General features: G+C 54.0%; 1 protein-coding gene across 4 annotated transcripts in view; it reads right to left on the bottom strand.

Moving 5' to 3' along the window:
* TBC1D1 (TBC1 domain family member 1) overlaps nucleotides 1-19,576 on the bottom strand; it is a 190,733-nt gene that overhangs the window by 42,394 nt on the left and 128,763 nt on the right. For 3 of the 4 annotated variants that reach the window (XM_055140316.1, XM_055140317.1, XM_055140319.1), the window contains 5 exons: nucleotides 19,132-19,223; nucleotides 8,027-8,137; nucleotides 6,022-6,150; nucleotides 4,963-5,049; nucleotides 2,052-2,329 (listed from right to left, as the gene is read on the bottom strand). In XM_055140316.1, the coding sequence (XP_054996291.1) occupies nucleotides 2,052-2,329; nucleotides 4,963-5,049; nucleotides 6,022-6,150; nucleotides 8,027-8,137; nucleotides 19,132-19,223 (697 nt within the window). Of the gene's footprint in view, nucleotides 1-2,051; nucleotides 2,330-4,962; nucleotides 5,050-6,021; nucleotides 6,151-8,026; nucleotides 8,138-11,124; nucleotides 12,447-19,131; nucleotides 19,224-19,576 lie in introns of those variants that run through there. The other variant, XM_055140320.1, reaches the window with a different exon arrangement.

The following is a 19,576-nucleotide window of genomic DNA, read 5'->3' as shown; positions in this document are numbered from 1 at the left end:
GAGAGGAGAGACAGAGACAGAGACAGAGAGATAGAGAGAGAGCCGGGGGTCAGGGGGCACGCAGGAGGAGGAGGGAGAGTGGGGGGTGGGTCTCGCTCTGGGAAGGCACAGCTATGCACCTCCCCCTGCTCCCCAGCTCTCCCAGGCAACCCCAGGACCAGGCCTGCAAGGAGCTGCTTGGGGCACACACGCTTAGGTCTGACTCCTGGCTCTGTGCTCAGGGATCACTCCCGGTGGGCTCAGGAGACTACTTGGGGTTGCTGGGGATTAAACCAGGGCTGGCCGAGTAACAAGGTGAGCTCCCTTCTGGCTGCACTATCACCCCGGCCCCAACAACTGGTTACTCTTGATTATCCCCCCACACACACAGCTCTCGGCACCCAACAGTACTGCTTCCTTCATGTGCTTTTTAAGAACTGATGAGGACAATCGCACTGTAGCACTGTCATCCCGTTGCTCATCGATTTGCTCAAGCGGGCACCAGCAACGTCTCCATTGTGAGACTTGTTACTGTATTTGGCATATCAAATACGCCATGGGTAGCTTGCCAGGTTCTGTCTGCCGGGCAGGCGGGATACTCTCGCTAGCTTGCAGGGCTCTCCGAGAGAAAAAAAATTTTTTTCAATAGAAAAAAAGCAAAAGCAGACAAAATGAAACAAAAGAAAATTTTATAAAGTTCTCTTTAAGGGGTTGGAGAGATAGCGCAGTGGTTAGGGCATTTGCCTTGCATGTGGCCAACCGAGGTTTGATCCCTGGCATTGCATATGATCCAAGAGACTGCCAGGAGTAACCCAGGTGTGGCCCTCAAATAAAAAACAAAGAATATAAAGGGTCTCTTTCAAAAGAGCAATCTCTCTTGCGAGGCAAGTGTCAGTTCTCTCTCTGACGCCAATGTCTTGACTTTCCACAGTCTGTTTTCCTGGAGTTTCACAAGAGGGGCAGAAAGCAAAGGGGAGTGCTGGGGAGGGAGGGAAGAGAGGGCCAGAGAGATGGTGCAGTGGGCAGGTACTCCGGCCTCCTGCCCACCTGTGCCCGGGGACGCTGCCTCCTCAGGAGGCAAAGAAATGGACTCCCGGGCTTCTCGAGACGCCCACCTTCAGAAAGAACTGCAGGGGCCTGGTTAGGGATGCTTCCATCCTCACAAAAACCACAGACGCCCCGGGGTGGGGACCCAGTGACGAGGCTGACTGGGAGTCAAGGGCAGGGCGCTGCCGTCTCCAGAACGTTCCTTCTGTCAGTATGTGCTTCTGAGAGAGCCTCCTGCTTCGGGGACCAAAGGTGTCGGCCACATCCCACAGCATAAAGGAGTAAATGGAAGAAACGAGCGGGGACGGGGGACGGGGTGTCCCGCGTCAACGGCTCCTTGTGAGGGCACATCCCCAACTCTCCACAGGGCGTGTCTCGCTGTCCCGAGCCACGGGGAGCAGCCCGAGTCCCTGTCCACAAGGCAAGGGATCCTCACAAGAACCAACTCCCGCACACAGCTGGTGACACCCCGACGGTCTCTGACACCAAGGGCCACCAGACTAAAGAAAGATCGTCGGCCACCAGACTGCTAACCCCGCTCTGTCACCCACGTGGCAGAGCCCAGCCTCCAAGGAATATTCTAGAACCTTCCCACAGACCGGGATTTTTTTTTTTCTTTTCGGGTCACACCCAGAGATGCACAGGGACTCCTCCTGGCTCCGCACTCAGGAATCACACCTGGCAGTGCTCGGGGGACCATATGGGATGCTGGGAATCGAACCCGGGTCGGCCGCATGCAAGGCAAACGCCCTCCCCGCTGTGTTATCGCTCCAGCCCCAGACGGAGATTTGAGACAAGACGGACTCCCGCTTGGTGACACGAGAGGTGGCCCTGCCCCATGGACAAGACAGAGCAAGCAGCAGAGTCAGGGTCACTCTCCTGGGGACCCCACCCTGCGGCCTCCCCGTCGGCCCTGCACCACCCGGGCACGAGGACCGCTCGAGGTCACCCCGGCAGGTGACCCAGACATCGACAGGCACCCCCGTCCCCCCACCCCCCACCCAGGCATGGGGCACGCGGCTCACCTGCGCTCATGCGGCGTCTCTGTGCTCACGGAGTGATAGCGCATGAGTTTCCTCTGCGACACCCCGGGGGAGCCCGGAGCTGGCTCGGGGGAGCCCTGGCCGTCCACGGGGAAGTGGCCCAGGGTGTTGGCGCGCCTCCGGAAGGCCTGCTGGGGGGACAGCGGTGCGGGCTCCTCGGCCGAGGTGCTCTCCGAGTCGCTGGACAGGTCGTCGGAGGAGCCCAGGAGGCGGAAGGAGCTCTCCGAGGCGGCCGGGGCCTCCCTGTCCCACTGCTGCTCCTGGGGAGGCAGGACAGACGCCCGTCAAGGCCCGGCCCGCTGCCACCCGCCTGCGGATGCCCCCGAGAGGTCACTAGGCCCCTCCTGGACGCCCGAAGGCTGGGCCACCGGGGAGCGGGGCAGGGCAGAAGCCCTAAGGCGTGATGACGCCTGACAATGCCCAGCGCACGGGGGTCACTCCTGGCTCTGCACCCAGGAATCGTCTCTCCTGGCGGTGCTCGGGGGGCCAGATGGAATGGCGGGGATGGAACCCGGGTCCCTCCCCGCTGTGCTATCGCTCTGGCCCCTGGCGTGATGACTCTGAGTGAGGCTGTTGCTCTTGCGTCTGGGAAGTGTCCTGTTTCTTTCTCTCCCCCTAAGCCGGGTTCCAGGATTGTGATTGACAGTATCGCCCCTGGCAGGGTTTCCTGCACGCAGAGTCCAGCACCGCAGCCTCCACCGGTGGCGGTGTGGTCCCCCCACCGCCCCCTGCTGAAGGCAGCTCCCTGTGTTGTCACTGAGGGTGTCTTTCAGCCCACAGCAGCTCGAGGCCACTCTGCATCTGCCCCCCTCCGAGGACCTGCTTCTGAGAAGGTCAGGGCCAGCTGTGAGCCGTGTCTGCACTGTCTGGGAAACTGAGTCCCCCCGGAAAGGAATTCCAAAGAGGGCGTCCACTGCTCCCAACGGACTCTCACCTAGCGAGAGGCCCCATGAGGGGGCAGCTGGGGAAAACCTAGGAGAGCCCCCTTGAGCCAAGGGAGGGCGCACACACGCTGCCCGAGCCCGTGTGCTGCTTGTGCCCGCGTGCCGACACAGGTGGCGCCCGCGTCTCCCCTCTGGAGAGGCGGCCTTTCACGCGTCTGTATCTGATGCTGGGGTGCGTGTCCGGGCTCTCTCCACCTTTGGAGAAACCCGTGTTCTCTCTTGAGAGCATTATTCTCTCTCACTTTCTCTCTCTCCTCCCCTTCCTAAAAGCCTCCAAATAAAATCATTTTTACTTCGGGGCTGGAGCGATAGCACAGCAGGAAGGGCATTTGCCTTGCATGTGGCCAATCCGGGTTTGATTCCCAGCATCCTATATGGTCCTCTGGGCACCTCCAGGAGGAATTCCAGGAGTGCAGAGCCAGGAGGAACCCCTGTGCATTGCTGGGTGTGACCCAAAATGCTAAAAACAAACAAAAAAAAATGTTTTTTACTTCAAAAAATAAATTAAAAAAATCAAGTTCCCTGGGGCTGGAGAGATAGCACGGTGGGTCGGGCGTTTGCCTTGCATGCGGCCAACCCGGGTTCGATTCCCAGCATCCCATATGGTCCCCTGAGCACCGCCAGGAGTAATTCCTGAGTGCAAAGCCAGGAGTAACCCCTGAGCATTATCGGGAGTGACCCAAAAAGAAAAAAAAAAATCAAGTTCCCTGTCTCAACCAAGTGCGTTGGCCATGGTACAGCCACATGCTAACTAAGGCTCTATCTGAATCTGATCTAATGTTGAGACTGAACCTTATTTATCTGGGAGGAAGTTGGGAGGGAGGAGAAAAGAGGGGGTCCCCAAGCAATGCTGGGGGGGCCGGAGCGATAGCACAGTGGGTAGGGCGTTTGCCTTGCATGTGGCCGACCTGGGTTCGATCCCCGGCATCCCATATGGTCCCCCAAGCACCGCCAGGAGTAATTCTTGAGTGCAAAGCCAGGAGTAACCCCTGAGCATCGCTGGGTGTGACCCCCCCCCAAAAAAAAAAAAACCCAAGCAATGCTGGGGCAGGGACCCAGGCCTTTCCTGATGATACTTGGGTCCAGCAGGGTGACCCCAGAGGTGGTGTTGAGGGGTGCAAGCAGTGCCAGGGACTGACTCTGGGCCTCCATGTGCCACGCACGTGCTTCTGCCCTTGGCCGGAAGCTGGCATCTTGAGGTCATAAATATCCTAGGCCTAGGGCACCGCTCCTGAGCTGACACCCCCCCCTTGCCTATGGGAAAGTCCTGGGTTCATTCCCCAGCAGCACCCCCTGCCCCACCAGGTGTGGTCCCCTCAACAGTAAAGAAAAACAAAACACAACAAAAACCGCAACTGTATCCTATACGCTGGATACATGGAACATCTCCCCCTCCTGCAACAGAGCGTAGAGGATTTGTCTTGCACACGGTCCACCGGAGTTCGATTCCCAGCATCCCATAGGTTCCCCCAAGCACTGCCAGGAGTGATTCCTGAGTGCAAGAGCCAGGAGTGACCCCTGAGCATCGCCGGGTGTGACCCAAAAAGGAAAAAAAAAATCGTGTGATTTAGGGTAAATCGCTTGACCCTCCTCCTGCACTCAACTCTCTCGTCTAGAAACGGTATCGGAGATTCACCTGGCGAACACACCTCAAGGGCCGGCAGCTCCCAAGCGGTCTGTCCGCCACGAGAGCTAGGCCGGCGGGAGCAGCGCGGCCCTGCAGGGCGGGTCCCTGCTCCTGGGCAGGGCCGCTGCCCCTCTCCCCAGAGCAGGAAGCCGAGGAGGCGGGATAGCTCAAGGGGCAGCGCGCGTGCTTCTGCTACGGAGGCCCTGCCTGGCCCGCGGCCGCCAGAGCCCTCGCCAGTCGGACACAGCGCCTGGCGGCGGACACGACACGCAGGCATGAGCGGTGGGCCCCCTCCACGGGCCCCGGAGAGAAAGGTGCTTACCCTGCTGGTACTGCTGGACGCGCTAAACGGAGAGCCGTCCGGGTCCCGGCTGGCCACGGGCTCCGGGGGGCCTCTGCCTCTGCCGCCCTGCGGACGGAAGGACAGCGGGTCAGCGCCCAGAGCGCCTGCTCCTCCTCTGATGGGCTCGGAAAGAACTCTTCAGGAGGCTGGGGGGGGCGGAGCGGTGGCACAGCAGGGAGGAGCGTTTGCCCTGCACTCGGCCAACCCGGGTTCGAGCCATGAAATCCCATATGGTCCCCCGAGCACCGCCAGGAGTAATTCCTGACTGCAGGGTCGGGAGTGACCCCTGAGCATCGCTGGATGTGACCCAAAACAGAAGCATTTTGCATGTCGTTTTGGCTCTTGATTTTTCTGGCGGTCCGACTCCTGTCGAGTAGCTGCAGTGCTGCTTCAGGGCCCACCAGGCCCACCGGCCACAGCGGCACGGAGAGCACCCTCCGCAGGCCAGGGAGGCCGGTCCGCAGACAGGAGTCCGTGCTTCGCAGGTGCAGGCCTGGGTTCCATCCTGGCCACCGCCTGGGCCCTGGGCACCACCAGGGTGACCCCCCAAGCACCAAGACAAGGAGTAGCCCCTGAGCACTGCCAAGTACGACCAAGAGAAAAAAAAAACCACCAAAAATCAAAAAACCAAATACAGAAAGAAAAGGAATTAAAGTACAGTTCACACAAGAAGGCAGAGCAGCAGGGGAGACTCAGAGCTAAAGCTCTGGGACGGGAGCAACACAGAACACCACAGGCACAGAGAGGCCTCCAGACCCCGCGCCAGGCTGTCCCCTCCAAGGCACCCTGGAGGGGAGCGGGGGGAGTTCCCCTGCCCGCCCCAACAGAGCCCCGACATCCGGAAACCTCCAGAACTCAATTGCCACCATGCTCACAGCCGACCTGGGTTCAATCTCTGGCATCCCATATGGTCCCGAGCACCACCAGGAATGGTCCCTGAGTGCAGAGTCAGATATCAGCCCTGAGCACCTCTAGGTGTGGCCCACAAACAGACACACACGGTGGTGTAACTTAAGTGTGGTGCAAGTGAGTACTTACCCGGGACAGAATGCTTTCTAAGGATTCCGTTAAGGATCTCTTCGCTTTGTTCTTCAGCATGTCAAGCCTGAATCGTGGGGCGCTCAAGGGCAGTTCATTGCCTGCATTCTCCATGACCATCCGGGATGCCTGAAATGCCAGGGATGGGTCACTGACTCCTTCCTCCCTGTATCTCCTTCCTTCCTTCCTCACCAACAATTCCTTCCTTCCTTCCTTCCTTCCTTCCTTCCTTCCTTCCTTCCTTCCTTCCTTCCTTCCTTCCTTCCTTCCTCCCTCCCTCCCTCCTTTCTTCTCTCCCTCCCTCCCTCCCTCCCTCCCTCCCCCCCTCCCTCCCAAATGAAACCCCTCTATGGAGGTAACATTTCAGTGTCTGTCCATGCCTCATGCATCTTCTCCCAGGTGTCACGGCTGCAAGTTCAGGGAAAACCTCTGCCCAGTGAGTGGCTCTGCCAGCTCCAGGAGGAGAAAAGGAACCGGGCCAGAAACCCCAGTAGTGAGCAAAGCAGCCTGGAGCGTGGCAGGCTCCACACCAGAACAGCCCCGTGTGCAAGGGGCCTCCTCATACCCCAATACCCTCTCCCATAAAACTGAGGCCAACCTCAAGATCGAATGGACAGCCACGCTGCAAGACTGCATGAAGCAACAGGGGTGGCTTCGGTATGAAATACAGGATAGGAAAGCCCAAGGAATGCCCCCCAAAAGGAAGAATGAATTATCAGGGCAGGGGGGAGCGTTTCCAGGAGCCAGTCCAAAGAAGTTCAATCAACTGAAGAATCTGCTTCCCGCCCGCCCCCTCGGCCCCCCATTTGTGCTTCCACTAGCCCTTCCTTGCTCCTCTGCAGCCACGCCTTTCCCTTACCTGCCCGTAACTGGACACCTGCAAACACAAGTGTCCCAGGGGCAGGGAGCACGGGGAGCCCCCTAGAGCTGGGCTGGCCAGGCTCAGGTTTGAGCCCTGGCACTGCACAGCCCCCACGCAATCCCAGGTGTAACTTCCTAACACCAGAATGCATCATCAGGTAGAAGAAACCGAAAACAGAAAATTTGCTGCAGTCTCAAAAACGTCACCTGGGCCCTACCCGCTGTACTACCTCTAGGGGCCGGAGATGCAGCTCAGCAGTGGAGCTCAAACCTGGTGTGCATGAGGCCCTGGGTTCCATCCCTGGCACGGCAAATATCAAAAAACAAAAAAAGAGGCTGGAGCAATAGCACAGCAGGTAGGGCGTGTGCCTTGCACAAAGCTGACCCGGGTTCGATTCCCAGCATCCCATATGGTCCCCTGAGCACTGCCAGGAGTAATTGTTGAGTGCAGAGCCAGGAATAACTCCTGTGCGTTGCCGGGTGGACCCAAAAAAGCAAAAAAACAAACAAGTGAACAAACAAAAAAACCCTTGAACTCCTTAATATAATACATGCATGCACTATATATAAAATCCATCTCCAGTTGTTTTTTCTTTCCAGTTTCTTGGGCATCTGAGTAATCTCTACAAGTACAATATGTGTACGTTTTGAAATTTTATGAAGGAACTTAGAATGAGAGAGTCCAAAGACAGAGTAAAATGGGTGGCCGAAGCCACAGTGCGGTGGCCAGGCGCTTGCCTTGCACGTGGCCAACTGTGGTAAGCCGCATAGTCCCCCGAGCACTGCCAGAAGCGATTCCCGTGTGCAGAGCCAGGAATAACCCCTGAGCATCTCTAAGTGTGGCCCCCAAACCAGAAACAATTACAAAATATTTTTCTAAAGAGAAAAATGGGGGCTGGAGCGATAGCACAGCGGGTAGGGCGTTTGCTTTGCACGTGGCCGACCCAGGTTCGATTCCCAGCATCCCATATGGTCCCCTGAGCACTGCCGGAAGTAATTCCTGAGTGCTTAAGCCAGGAGTAACCCCTGTGCATTGCCGGGTGTGACCCCAAAAGAAAAAAAAACCTGCTGCTTTTTTTTGTTCTCTTCCCTCACACCCAGCGTCCCGGACCCCGGCGTGGCTCAGAGAGCCAGGGAAACCTACCTGCTTTCCTTCCCCCAGGTGGACGTGCACTTTCTGTTTCTCCTCATATAAGCATCTCAGGAAAGAAATAATCAGCTCGTTCTCACGGTGCTCATTTCTTGGTCTCAATTTCTATATTTTTTTTTTAAGGAAAAAAGAAAAAAAGATGTATCACATTAAAGTTCTTTCTAATAGACAACCAAACTGCCACACCATCCTTTAAGACTTAAGACGGGCCTGGAACCATCCTCCTGTGCTTTACCCAATTCTCTCACCAGGGGGCACCAGTGACCTGAAAAGTGGAGACCATGTATTTTATTCCCTTTCTGGGTTTTTTTTTTTTTTTTTTTTTTTTTTTTGCTTTTTGGGTCACACCTGGCGATGCACAGGGGTTACTCCTGGCTCTGCACTCAGGAATTACCCCTGGCTGTGCTCAGGGGACCATATGGGATGCTGGGATTTGAACCCGGGTCGGCCGCGTGCAAGGCAAACGCCCTACCCGTTGTGCTATCTCTCCAGCCCCCCCCTTTCTGTTTTTTAAAAGCAAGAGAGTTTTTATTGAATGAAATTTGCTTAGAAAAATTGTGAGGCGAGAAAGAGGGGGGATATGTGTTCATGGGAGTGCACAGGCTTCTCCAGAGTGGGAATAAGGAAGTAGAGAAAGAGAGTTGGGGGTCCGAGAGAAAGCACAGCACATAGGGCGTTTGCCTTGGACACAGCGCACCCGGGGACGATCCCTGGCACCCCAGGTGGCCTCCCAAGCACTGCCAGGAGTGACCAATGAGCACAGAGCCAGGAGGAAGTTCTGAGTACAGAGGGCGTGTAGCCAAAAAAAAAATTATTTTACACCCATAGAGACAAACAAGCAGATACATGTTTGAGAGAGAACGTGGGCAAGTGAAGATCGTGCGCCAGCGCTGACCACGGAGGCAGTGGGTTCACTTTCTCTGACCTCTGTAATATCCTTATCCCTAAAATTAAAATTTTTATTATCAGAGAGCGGCACAGTCAAAATGCCGAATAGCCGGTCTTCAACACAGAAAAGAAGGAAATGGGCGGGACCCCCAGAGCTCAGGATCCGGCCGGCCTCGGCCGCAGGCAGGGCAGGCTGGCACTTGCACACACCACCTCAGGGCACGAGCCTTGAGTTTTATCTTTTTCCTTTTTGATCCTCTCCACGCCTTTGTATTCTTCAGGCAGGAGCAGTGACGAGGCAAACGGCTGGGAACGGTGACCAGAGGAAGTGATTCCTCGAGCCACCCGAGCCACCCACTCTGTCCAAACAAAGATTCCACACGAAATAAGCCCGAGGCCTCCCGCAGCCGCCTCTTCCCCGGGCCTGGAGAGCGAGACAAGAGTGCCTCTCCGAGTCTTCTAAAATGCGCCACATCAGGTGTGAAGAAAAATCTGAATTGTTCTGGACGTAACCAACGCTCCTGTCATATTATTATTATTATTATTATTATTGTGACGATGATGATGATGTCAACCCCTCTTTCCCTACTTCAAACTGTTATTTTTTAATTTCGTTAAGGCTGTGAGTTATTAGCTCAGAATAACTGTTATTCAGTCGAGCTTCAGACGTACAATGTTCCACGACCAGTGTCAACTTCCCCTGCCAGTGTCCCCAGGGTCCCATCCAACCCCCTCTCCCCCCCTCCTCGGCAGACACATTTGTAAGTTTCGCTGTTGTAGGTTACACCTCGAGCTTCCAGCGCTGCAGGTTTTGAGAGTCATATAGCATCACACTCCGAAGCTCCAGGCCGCCCTTGGGGCAGAGGAGCAGAGAGGGAGACTGACCCTTCCTGGAACTGGTGTGAGACGCTAAGGCAGTGTTGAGTCAGACCTTCCAACATTCCTCTTCTTTAAAAACAAAGACTTCGGGACTGGAGCCATATCACAGCGGGTAGGGCGTTTGCCTTGCATGCGGCTGACCCGGGTTCGGTTCCCAGAATCCCATATGGTCCCCAGAGAACGACCAGGAGTAATTCCTGAGTGCATGAGCCAGGAGTAACCCCTGAGCATCGCCGGGTGTGACCCAAAAAGCAAAAAAAGTAAAAAGTAAAAAAATGAAAAGAATGACTGCTCTACAGTAGAAACCTTGCCTTGCAGGTGTGAGGCCCTTAATTCAATCTCCAGCATTAAAAAAAAAAAAAAAATTGCTCTAAAAGGTAAGTTGTTCCTGTGACTCAAGGGAATAGTAACCAGTGCTAAGGGGCTGTTTCCACTGAGAAACTTCTCCGATCTGAATGCCAAGCCTGCAGGAACCTGTATGTCATGAAAGGTTTCATGTTTGTGCAACAAGTGCATATGCTACTGAACGTTCTCGTCAGCTCTCCAAACAGGCAAACAGGAGTCACGGGCATGATGCCAACCAAGCACTGTGAGTCCCCAAATCCCAACCATGCCTGGTTATCCCAAAGTTTTAAAGGGGTTAAAAAAAAAAGTTCAGGGAGCAATAAACTCACCCCAAATGCATCGCTCCACCGTGTGGCAGAACCAGAGGTCTGTTTCTTATAACACTGAGCGTGCTCTGCCAGTGCAATATAGCAAAGGTTGAGTTAGAAGCGGGTGTCGAAATAGCACAGCGGGTAGGGCATTTTTGCCTTGCACATGGCCGACCCGGGTTTGATTCCTCCATCCCTCTCGGAGAGCCCGGCAAGCTACTGAGAGTATCCCGCCCGCACGGCAGAGCCTGGCAAGCTAGCCGTGGCATATTTGATATGCCAGAAACAGTAACAACAAGTCTCACAATGGAGACATTACTGGTGCCCGCTTGAGCCAATCAGTGAAAAACGGGACGACAGTGTGCTACAGTCCATAGAACCGGAGCGATAGTACAGCAGGGAGGCCATTTGCCTTGCTTGCGGCTGACCCACGTTCAATCTCCAGCATCCCATATGATCCCCCAGTCACCATCAGGAGTAATTCCTGAGCACAGAGCCAGGAGTAATCCCTGTGAATTGCTGAGTGTGGCTTAAAAAAACAAAAACAATTGTTAAGTAGATATCTATGTAACAACATGCACAAAAATGCTGGAGACTCTTAATTCCTAACTGCCTCAACCCCGAAGCAGCCCAGATGCCTTCCAGTAAGTCCCTGGATGAACTCTGACTTACCCAAAAATGGGACTCCCGGATCAAGAACGTTTGTACGGCACCAGAAAGTCACCAAGCCGTGAGAACGCATGGAGAGCAGAGAGCAGAGAGACAGCATGGGGGTTAGGGCACTTCCCTGGCACACACACGACCCCCGTCTGATCCTGGGCACCCTAGGAGATCCCCCGAGCACCACCAGACGTGACTGCTGAGCTGACAGCCAGGTGCAGTCTAAAACTGCCCCTACCCCGCAGAACAGACAGGGATACTGTGAAATGAAAGCAGCCCAGAGAAAAAGCCACACCGCGTGAAATTCCAACCCCGTTACATTTTTGAGAAGACGGAAGTACAGTCAGTCAACAGCCGAAAGTACAGTCAGTCAATAGCCGTGGCGATGCAGGGAGGAGGCGGGGCGGGCCAGGAAGGGGAGGCTTCTGTGCAAAGTGACCGTCAGGACTTGCCAAGCCCACAAAACGAACAGCAGGGCTGGAGCAATAGCACAGCGGGGAGGGCATTTGCCTTGCACGCGGCCAACCCGGGTTCGATGCCCAGCATCCCATATGGTCCCCTGAGAACCACCAGGAGTAATTCCTGAGTGCAAAGCCAGGAGTAACCCCTGTGCATCGCCGGGTGTGACCCCCAAAAAAGAAAAAAAAACATCAAAAATTGCACAGCATGAGCGGGGGCCACAGTGCCCCACGGGCTCCAGCAAGCCCAGGAGGAGGGGGCGGGCGTGCTGGGACCCTAGGTACTTCGCTCCTGATCTTTCTGTGAAGCTAAGCCGCTGGGAAGCTCCGAAGGGCTGGTGAGAGGCCCTGAGAGGGCTCCAGAGGACTGGCCTGCCCTTTGGTTTTCTCTCTCCTGAATCTTTGAATCTTTTGGGGGGGGGTGCGGGGGAGGGGTGCTCTGTCAAGAAAATTAGGTTTGTTTGGTTTTTTTTGAGATAGTGAGAGCCCGGCAAGCTACTGAGAGTATCGAGCCCGCGTGGCACAGCCTGGCAAGCTACCCGTGGCGTATTGGATATGACAAAAACAGCAACAATAAGTCTCTCAATGAGATGTTACCGGTGCCCGCTGGAGCAAATCGATGAACAGCGGGGGTGACAGTGACAGTGATCATTGCTATTTTAAAATATGAGAGAAAAAAAATGAAGAATTCCGTTGTGTGTGTGTGTGTGTTTTATTTTTTAAGAGAAGCAAAGGGCTGGAAAGATAGTCCAGCATGAGGGCCGGCCCTGCTCGGATCCCGTGGACTCCCCAGCCCTGAAGGTGGCCCCAGGCCCAGCCAGGAGAGATCCCTGAGCACCGCTGGGTGTGGCCCCAGACAGAAAGCTGTGAAAAGAACATCACTGATATATTCCCTCCCTGCTCCCTCCCCTCCCCCCTCCCTGCCCATTGCTCCCTCCCCTCCCGCTCCCTGCCTATTGCTCATGGGACCATCAGTTGCTGAGGATCAAACCCCAATCTGAGGGTCCTTGTCCACTGGACGGGCCGGGCACAAAGCACATTGCACCTGTCTGAGGCGAGGGGGACTCAGGACACGAAAGGTCCTGAGGAGAGAGAGCACTTGGCTGCTCTGGGCTGACGCGAAAGCGCGTGCTCCAGCCGAGTCATCTCCTCGGTCTCATTATTACACACTGTCCTGGTTCCCAAGCAGGGGCCTCGTGTAGCAGGGTCCTTCCCGGGGCGGGCGCGTGGCCACAGGGTGCAAGCACTCTGCAGTGCTCCCGGGGTCAGCCGTCTCGAAAGGGATCTTCACCAGGACGGGCCCCACCGCAGAGGCTGTCTCTGGCCCCTTGCCTTTCTATCAGCACTGTGCTCTCCGTCGGCATTAGACTTTTAGTTTAGAACCACAGACATGTACGTCTCCTTTATTAACTATTTAATAATCATGGACTCTTTTTTTTTTTTTTGGATCCGACCCAGCAGTGCACAAGGGTTACTCCTGGCTCTGCGCTCAGAAATTACTCCTGGCCGTGCTCAGAGGACCACATGGGATGTTGGGAATCGAACCCGGGTCGGCCGCATGCAAGGCAAACACCTTACCCGCTGTGCTATCACTCCAGCCTGTGAAATTATGTGCTCTTAATTTCAATAGCAACTACATTCGTCTTAAGAAAATTTGCCCTTGGAGAAACAAGTTCTCCAGGAAAGTGCGTCCAGAGGAAAAACACTGATCTCGATCTCACACTCATGAGAAGGCTCAGCCAAGACACTGTCTACGACTATTATTATTATTATTATTATTATTATTATTATTATTATTATTATTTGCTTTTTTGGATCACACCCGGCGATACGCAGGTGTTCCTCCTGGCTCTGCACTCAGGAATTACTCCTGGCGGTGCTCAGGGGACCATATGGGATGCTGGGAATCGAACCCGGATCGGCCACGTGCAAGGCAAAAGCCCTACCCACTGTGCTATTGCTCCAGCCCCTCTACGGTTATTTTTTAAATTATTTTTAATAGTGCATGGCAGGCACTTTCACCTAAAAATAAACCAAACCAGCATCTTGTCCTATCTGTGTGTGTGTGTGTGTGTGTGTGTGTGTGTGTGTATTAACTAGGATCAAATTCAGGACTTCACACATTCAGTGCATGTCCTAGACTCATGCGCTACATCCCTGGCCCCAGTTTATGGAACATTTTATAAAGACAAAGTGCGGTCATTGTGGAAGAAACCCAGCAAGACTATAGATAAACGGTAAGAGATCCTTGCCACACTTCTATCATTCAAGGAAGAAGCGTGATTTAAACACTGGAGGGTAAATATGGTAAGAACTTCCCTTTGGTCTTTAAACCAATCACAGAATTTAGAAACCTGGAATGACACAGAGTGTGGGCCCAGGGACACTCACTAAACGTGTCTTATTTTGTCTTGTGGTTTGGGGCCACACCCAGCGGGGCTTACTCCTGGCTCTGTGCTCAGGGTCACTCCCCGCAGAGGCTCAGGGGACTGTATCCGCTGGTGCCAGGGATTGCAGCCAAGACGGCTGCACGTAAGGCAAGTGCCGTGCCTGCTCCCCCATCCTTCCAGCATGTTTTGCTTTGCTGTTTTATACATATAAATATTTTTTAATTTATTTTTTATTATTATTATTTTTTGCTTTTTCCATCATTATCCAGTGATGCTCCGGGGTTACTCCTGGCTCTGCATTCAGGAATTACTCCTGGCAGTGACTGGGGGACCATATGGGATGCTGGGAAAGAATCTGGGTCGGCCTCATGCAAGGCAAACGCCCTCCCTGCTGTGCTGTCACTCCAGCCCAGCTGTTACTTTTTTTATTTATTTTTTGATGTTTTTCATTTTGGGTCACACCCAGTGATGCTCAGGGGTTACTCCTGGCTTTGCATTCAGGAATTACTCCTGGTAGTGCTCGGGGGACCATATGGGATGCTGGAAATCAAACCCGGGTCGGCCTCATGCAAGGCAAATGCCCTACCCGCTGTGCTATCGCTCGGACGCCCAGCTGTTATATTTTTAAACAGATTGTTGTCTCTGCTCCTCTCTAAAGTCCAGCAGTGGGTTTCTAAACACTTCCAAAGGTCGCAGGACCTCAGAAAGACATTCCGCTCGGAAGTGTCATGCAAAAGCCTCCTGTACATGACAGGTCCTGGTCCCAGTTCCTCAAAAACAACGCCACCTTGGAGGAAACTACACAGTTACCATCGAAGGAAAAAAATAAATCAAGGAAACAAATAAAGGAAAAGTTCACAGTAGGGGAGGAAGAAGCGTCTTTGGCATATTCTAGAAAGACATTTCTTCCCAGCACCGCACAGTGAGCGGGCCGGCGCGGGTGCAAGGGGGAGAAAAGGTTTCCGCCACGGAAACCAGGGCTTGGGGCTCGTTGCGCACCTGTGTGGGCAGGCCAGGCACCGAGCACACTGCAGCTGCCTGGGAGCACGGGGGGCTCCAGGCGCGAGAGCACTCTGACTGTCTCCAGTTGCTGCAGAGGCAGAGAGGGAGGGGGCTGCAAATGCTGGGGCCGTTTCCCAGCTGTTGGGAAGCTTCGTGCCTGCCCGCTCCCTGCCCTGCGGGCCAGCGGGCAGCAGGAGGAGATGGGGGCCAGGAGAGCGCAGCGGGGGGGTCAGAAAGAGAAAGCCAAGCCTTGCGCTTTTCCCAAGCACGGGAAAGCAGACCACCGTCTCTGCACTCTCCCCCCAGGAGGGAAGGAGGGAGAGTACACAATCCTGGGCTGCTGGCTGACTTGTTTTGACGTAATCGCTCTTCTGTGTGTAGAACCCCACCCTACCCCACCCCCCCCAAATAGGGGGGAAGAGGGAGAGAAAGAAAGAGAGAAATCCATCCCTGGCTCTCATACGCTCTCCTCCCTACACTGTGCCAGGAAACCAGAGCAAACGGCCCTGGGCGAAAGCAAACATGAAATTTCTGACGAGCTCATTAAAGATTCTGGTGGAGGGTGCAGGCGTGCCGTGCGGGCTGGCTGGTCTCCCCGAGATACTCTGGGTACAGAGGCCACTGGCTCTCCCTCCCGGAAGGCAGAAAGCTGAGCAGATGAGTTTCTGCTTTGCACTTGGTTTGGGGAATTGCATTAGATATAATTGTCTCACACTAAATAGGTACTTTTAAAATCTACTTTCAGGGGGCTGGAGCGATAGCATAGCGGGTAGGGCGTTTGCCTTGCATGCGGCCAACCTAGGTTCGAATCCCAGCATCCCATATGGTCCCCTGAGCGCCACCAGGAGTTATTCCTGAGTGCAAAGCCAGGAGTAACCCCTGTGCATCGCCGGGTGTGACCCAAAAAGCAAAATAAATAAATAAATAAATAATAAAATAAAATCTACTTTCAAAACCGCTTTCAAAACTGGGACTGGATCGATAGCACAGCGGGTAGGGCGTTTGCCTTGCACGTGGCCAACCCCCGGGGTTCGATTCCTCCGTCCCTCTCAGAGAGCCCAGCAAGCTACCGAAGAGTATTCCGCCCGCATGGCAGAGCCTGGCAAGCTCCCCGTGGTGTATTCGATATGCCAAAAACAGTAACAACAAGTCTCACAATGGAGGCGTTACTGGTGCCCACTCAAGCAAATCGATGAACAGTGCTACAGTGCTACAATAATAAAAAGGTCAACTCCTCTGACTGTCTTTGCAGAGAGACTGAGGCCCTGAGCATCAGGACGCTGGCGGTTTCCCGTGGAGGGGCAGGCGAAAGCTAAGCACTCCACAAGCTAGAATCCAGCCTCCCACTACCACACACACACTCTGCACTGCAGACTGTCTCCTCTCATTCTGCACCCAGGCCTCTGCTTGCGTGGCTCCGTCTGTGGGCCACACCCCAGTCCTGGGGGCTGAAGGCAGGAACCGTCTGCTCTCGAAAGGCAAATGCCTTGACCTCTGCACTGTTTCTCGAACCCTGCACTGTTTCACCCCAAAAACACGCTTGCGAGGCAGTGCTTCCCTGGCTGACCGCTTCACCTGGGAAGCCAGCCTGGAGGGGACGGTCATTCCCACTGGGGCCCTCCAGGGCCTCCTTAGGTTAAAGCTGGAGAAGGAGGCACTTGGCGCCCCCAGGTATGGGAACCAGCTTCACTGGCCTCATTTAAAAAAAAAAAAAAAAAAAAGTAGGGACTCACAAATCTCGGAACAGAGCATCTCACCGGACCTTGCACCAGGCTGATTTCCTCGGGAGCACCTGGGAGGGGGGGTGGGGAGGGGCAGGTGTGTCTCTCCGCCTGCTCCAAATAAACCCCGGAAGCCACAAACTTCCAGAACCCAGTTGCTGCCACGCTTACGGCCAATCTTCACGGGCTCGTCTGGAGCCCCCCATGCAAGAGAATGAACCCACTGAGGAAACCCAGGTACGCGGGACCTGTGACTAAAGACCAGGCCTCGAGGGGCCAGGAGTGGGCCGCTCCTTCCCATCTCCCCATCCTTGGGGGCCCTGACTGTCCTGCCCATAAACTGCCTCTGGACAGCCATCTGGGCAACGGCCATGATCCAGAGACTCAGAGATGAATCTCAGAACCAATGAGCTCGATGCAGAGATGTCTCCGAACCCCGATTATTCCACATTTTAGAATTCCAGGAGCGTGCGGCCACGCAACATCTCGTACAATTTCCATTTTTACTTTTTTTAATCGAATCACTGTGAGACAGACCCTTACCGACATCTTACACTATTCATAACAAGCAATTCAGAATAAATTATCCTGCATCTGCCTGTGGGGCCGGCTTTGACTGGTGGTGGGAAAATTCGAAATAACAGTGTTGGGAAGGTGTAAGGGTGGTGGGATTGGTGATGAAAGACTGAATGTAATCAATTACTGTGAACAACTTGATGAAAATGAAATTTAAAAACTTTTAAAAAGTTGAAAGAAAAGAAGGAAATGAGACTCTAGGTATCATGTCATCTCTGGCTTGTAAACCATGACCAAGTTGAAGTTAAAGACTTGAGATTGTTTTGTTGTTTTTGATTTTGTTTTTTGCTTTTTGGGTCACACCTGGCAATGCACAGGGGTTACCTCCTGGCTTTGCACTCAGGAATTACTCCTAGCGGTGCTCAGGGGACCATATGGGATGCTGGGAATCGAACCCGGGTCAGCCTCGTGCAAGGCAAACGCCCTACCCGCTGTGCTATTGCTCCAGCCCCGAGATTGTTTTCTAAGTGCTGAGTCCACTGAAGGGATCTTCCCATGTCAGAGTCCTCACATTATCAGTGTTTGCGGCATGTGCTTCAGCATGGGTGCCGGCATTCCTTCACAATAAACAAATGATGGCGTGACTAGAAGTCAAAAAAAAAAAAAAAACAAGACAGTAAATAACCCTTGGGCAGAGGGCAGGGGAGGGAAACTGGGGAACTTGGAGGTGAGAAATGTGCACCAGTGGAGGGATGGGTGTTGGAACATGTAGGACTGAAACACAATCATCACTGTCACTGTCACTGTTGTCCCGTTGTTCATCGATTTGCTCGAGCAGGCAGCAGTAACATCTCCATTTTGGCAAATCGAATACACCACGGGGAGCTTGCCAGGCTCTGCCATGCAGGCGGGACACTCTTGGCAGCATGCCGGGATCTCTGAGAGGGGCGGAGGAATCAAACCCAGGTCGCCTTCGTGCAAGGCAAAGGCCCTACCCACTGTGTTATCTCTCCAGCCCAAAACACAATCATAGACTATTTTTGGCTTTTTGGGTCACACCTGCAATGCTCAGGGGTTACTCCTGGCTCTGCACTCAGGAATTACTCCTGGCGGTGCCCAAGGAACCATATGGGATGCCGGGAATCCAATCCGGGTCAGCAAGGCAAATGTGCTCCCTACTGCACTATCGCTCCAACCCCGTATAGACAACTTTATAACTGTTCCTCTCACAATGATTTCATTTTTCAAAACAAAAAAGGAAAAATAAATAAATAAATGGTATGCCATAGCCATGCCGCCAGACCCCGCGCCAGGCTGTTTCATCTGGGGCAACGGGGGGGGGGGGGCAGGTGAGGCCCCTGCCCGCCCCAATGGAGACAGCCCCAGCAGCCGAAAACCTCCAGAACTTAATCACGGCCATGCACCTGCAGCTGCGCGACATCTCATATGTTACACCACCAATACACCAAGAGTACCACACCACATCTGATTGGGAAGGCAACCAGTCTTAGGGGGTAATATACTTACATATATATATATATATATATATATGTATATATATATATATATATATATAAGCACATGAGGCTCAACCTTTAACAACATGTTACTAATGTCTTACAGAAGGGCTTAATGGGTCCAGGGTGAAATACAACAATCTTCACACACTTTTGTCTAAGAAAACTTTTTCGGATCATTTTTAGCAGATTATTCATGACAAGCAATACAAAATAAATTATTTCGGTTCTGCTTGGGGGGGGGTCGGGTTTGGGGTTCAGGATGGAAGTACGGTGGTGGGAAGGTGTAAGGGTGGTGGGACCAGTGTTCGAAGATGAAATGTAACCAACGACTGCGAAAAACTTTATAAAAGTAAAATAAATAAATGAATAAACAAAGAACCCGTTGATGCTACGCTGCAAGCTCACACAGTACCTGGACCTCTTCAAAGATAGTTGCTTGCTCCTGGTTGCTGAGTGTGGTCAGGTGCTTCTGGAGTTCCAGTTTGGTTTTAGAAGCGTTCATTCCTGGGGGACAGAGAGGGACGGAGAGAGGTGAGAGCCAGGAGTGGAAGCTCCCGGGGCAGAGTCAGCGGCAGCCTCCTCCCCGCCCCCACTCAGGCCCACGGCCCGCTCGGTCACGCACATCCACAGCGACTGAGGACGGGGATGCGGCCAGCTGGACCCACCGAGCGGGCAGGTAGGTGGCCGCTGGGACCCTGTGGTTCACACCAGGCCCCGGTCGAGCCCTTCATCCCAGAGCACTGAGAAAGCGGCTTCCAGGAGGCCCGGCTTACTGGTAAGGAAACAGGTCCAGGGGGATGGCCCCTGCCCCAAACCGCTACCTGGAGCTCGGGCACGGCGGGCTTCGAGGGTGCTCC

The sequence above is a fragment of the Sorex araneus genome, chromosome 5 (genome assembly GCF_027595985.1).
Source record: "Sorex araneus isolate mSorAra2 chromosome 5, mSorAra2.pri, whole genome shotgun sequence".
Taxonomy (NCBI): Eukaryota; Metazoa; Chordata; class Mammalia; order Eulipotyphla; family Soricidae; genus Sorex; species Sorex araneus.
The sequence above is the reverse complement of the archived record's forward strand: the minus strand, read 5'-3'. Positions and strand labels throughout refer to the sequence as shown.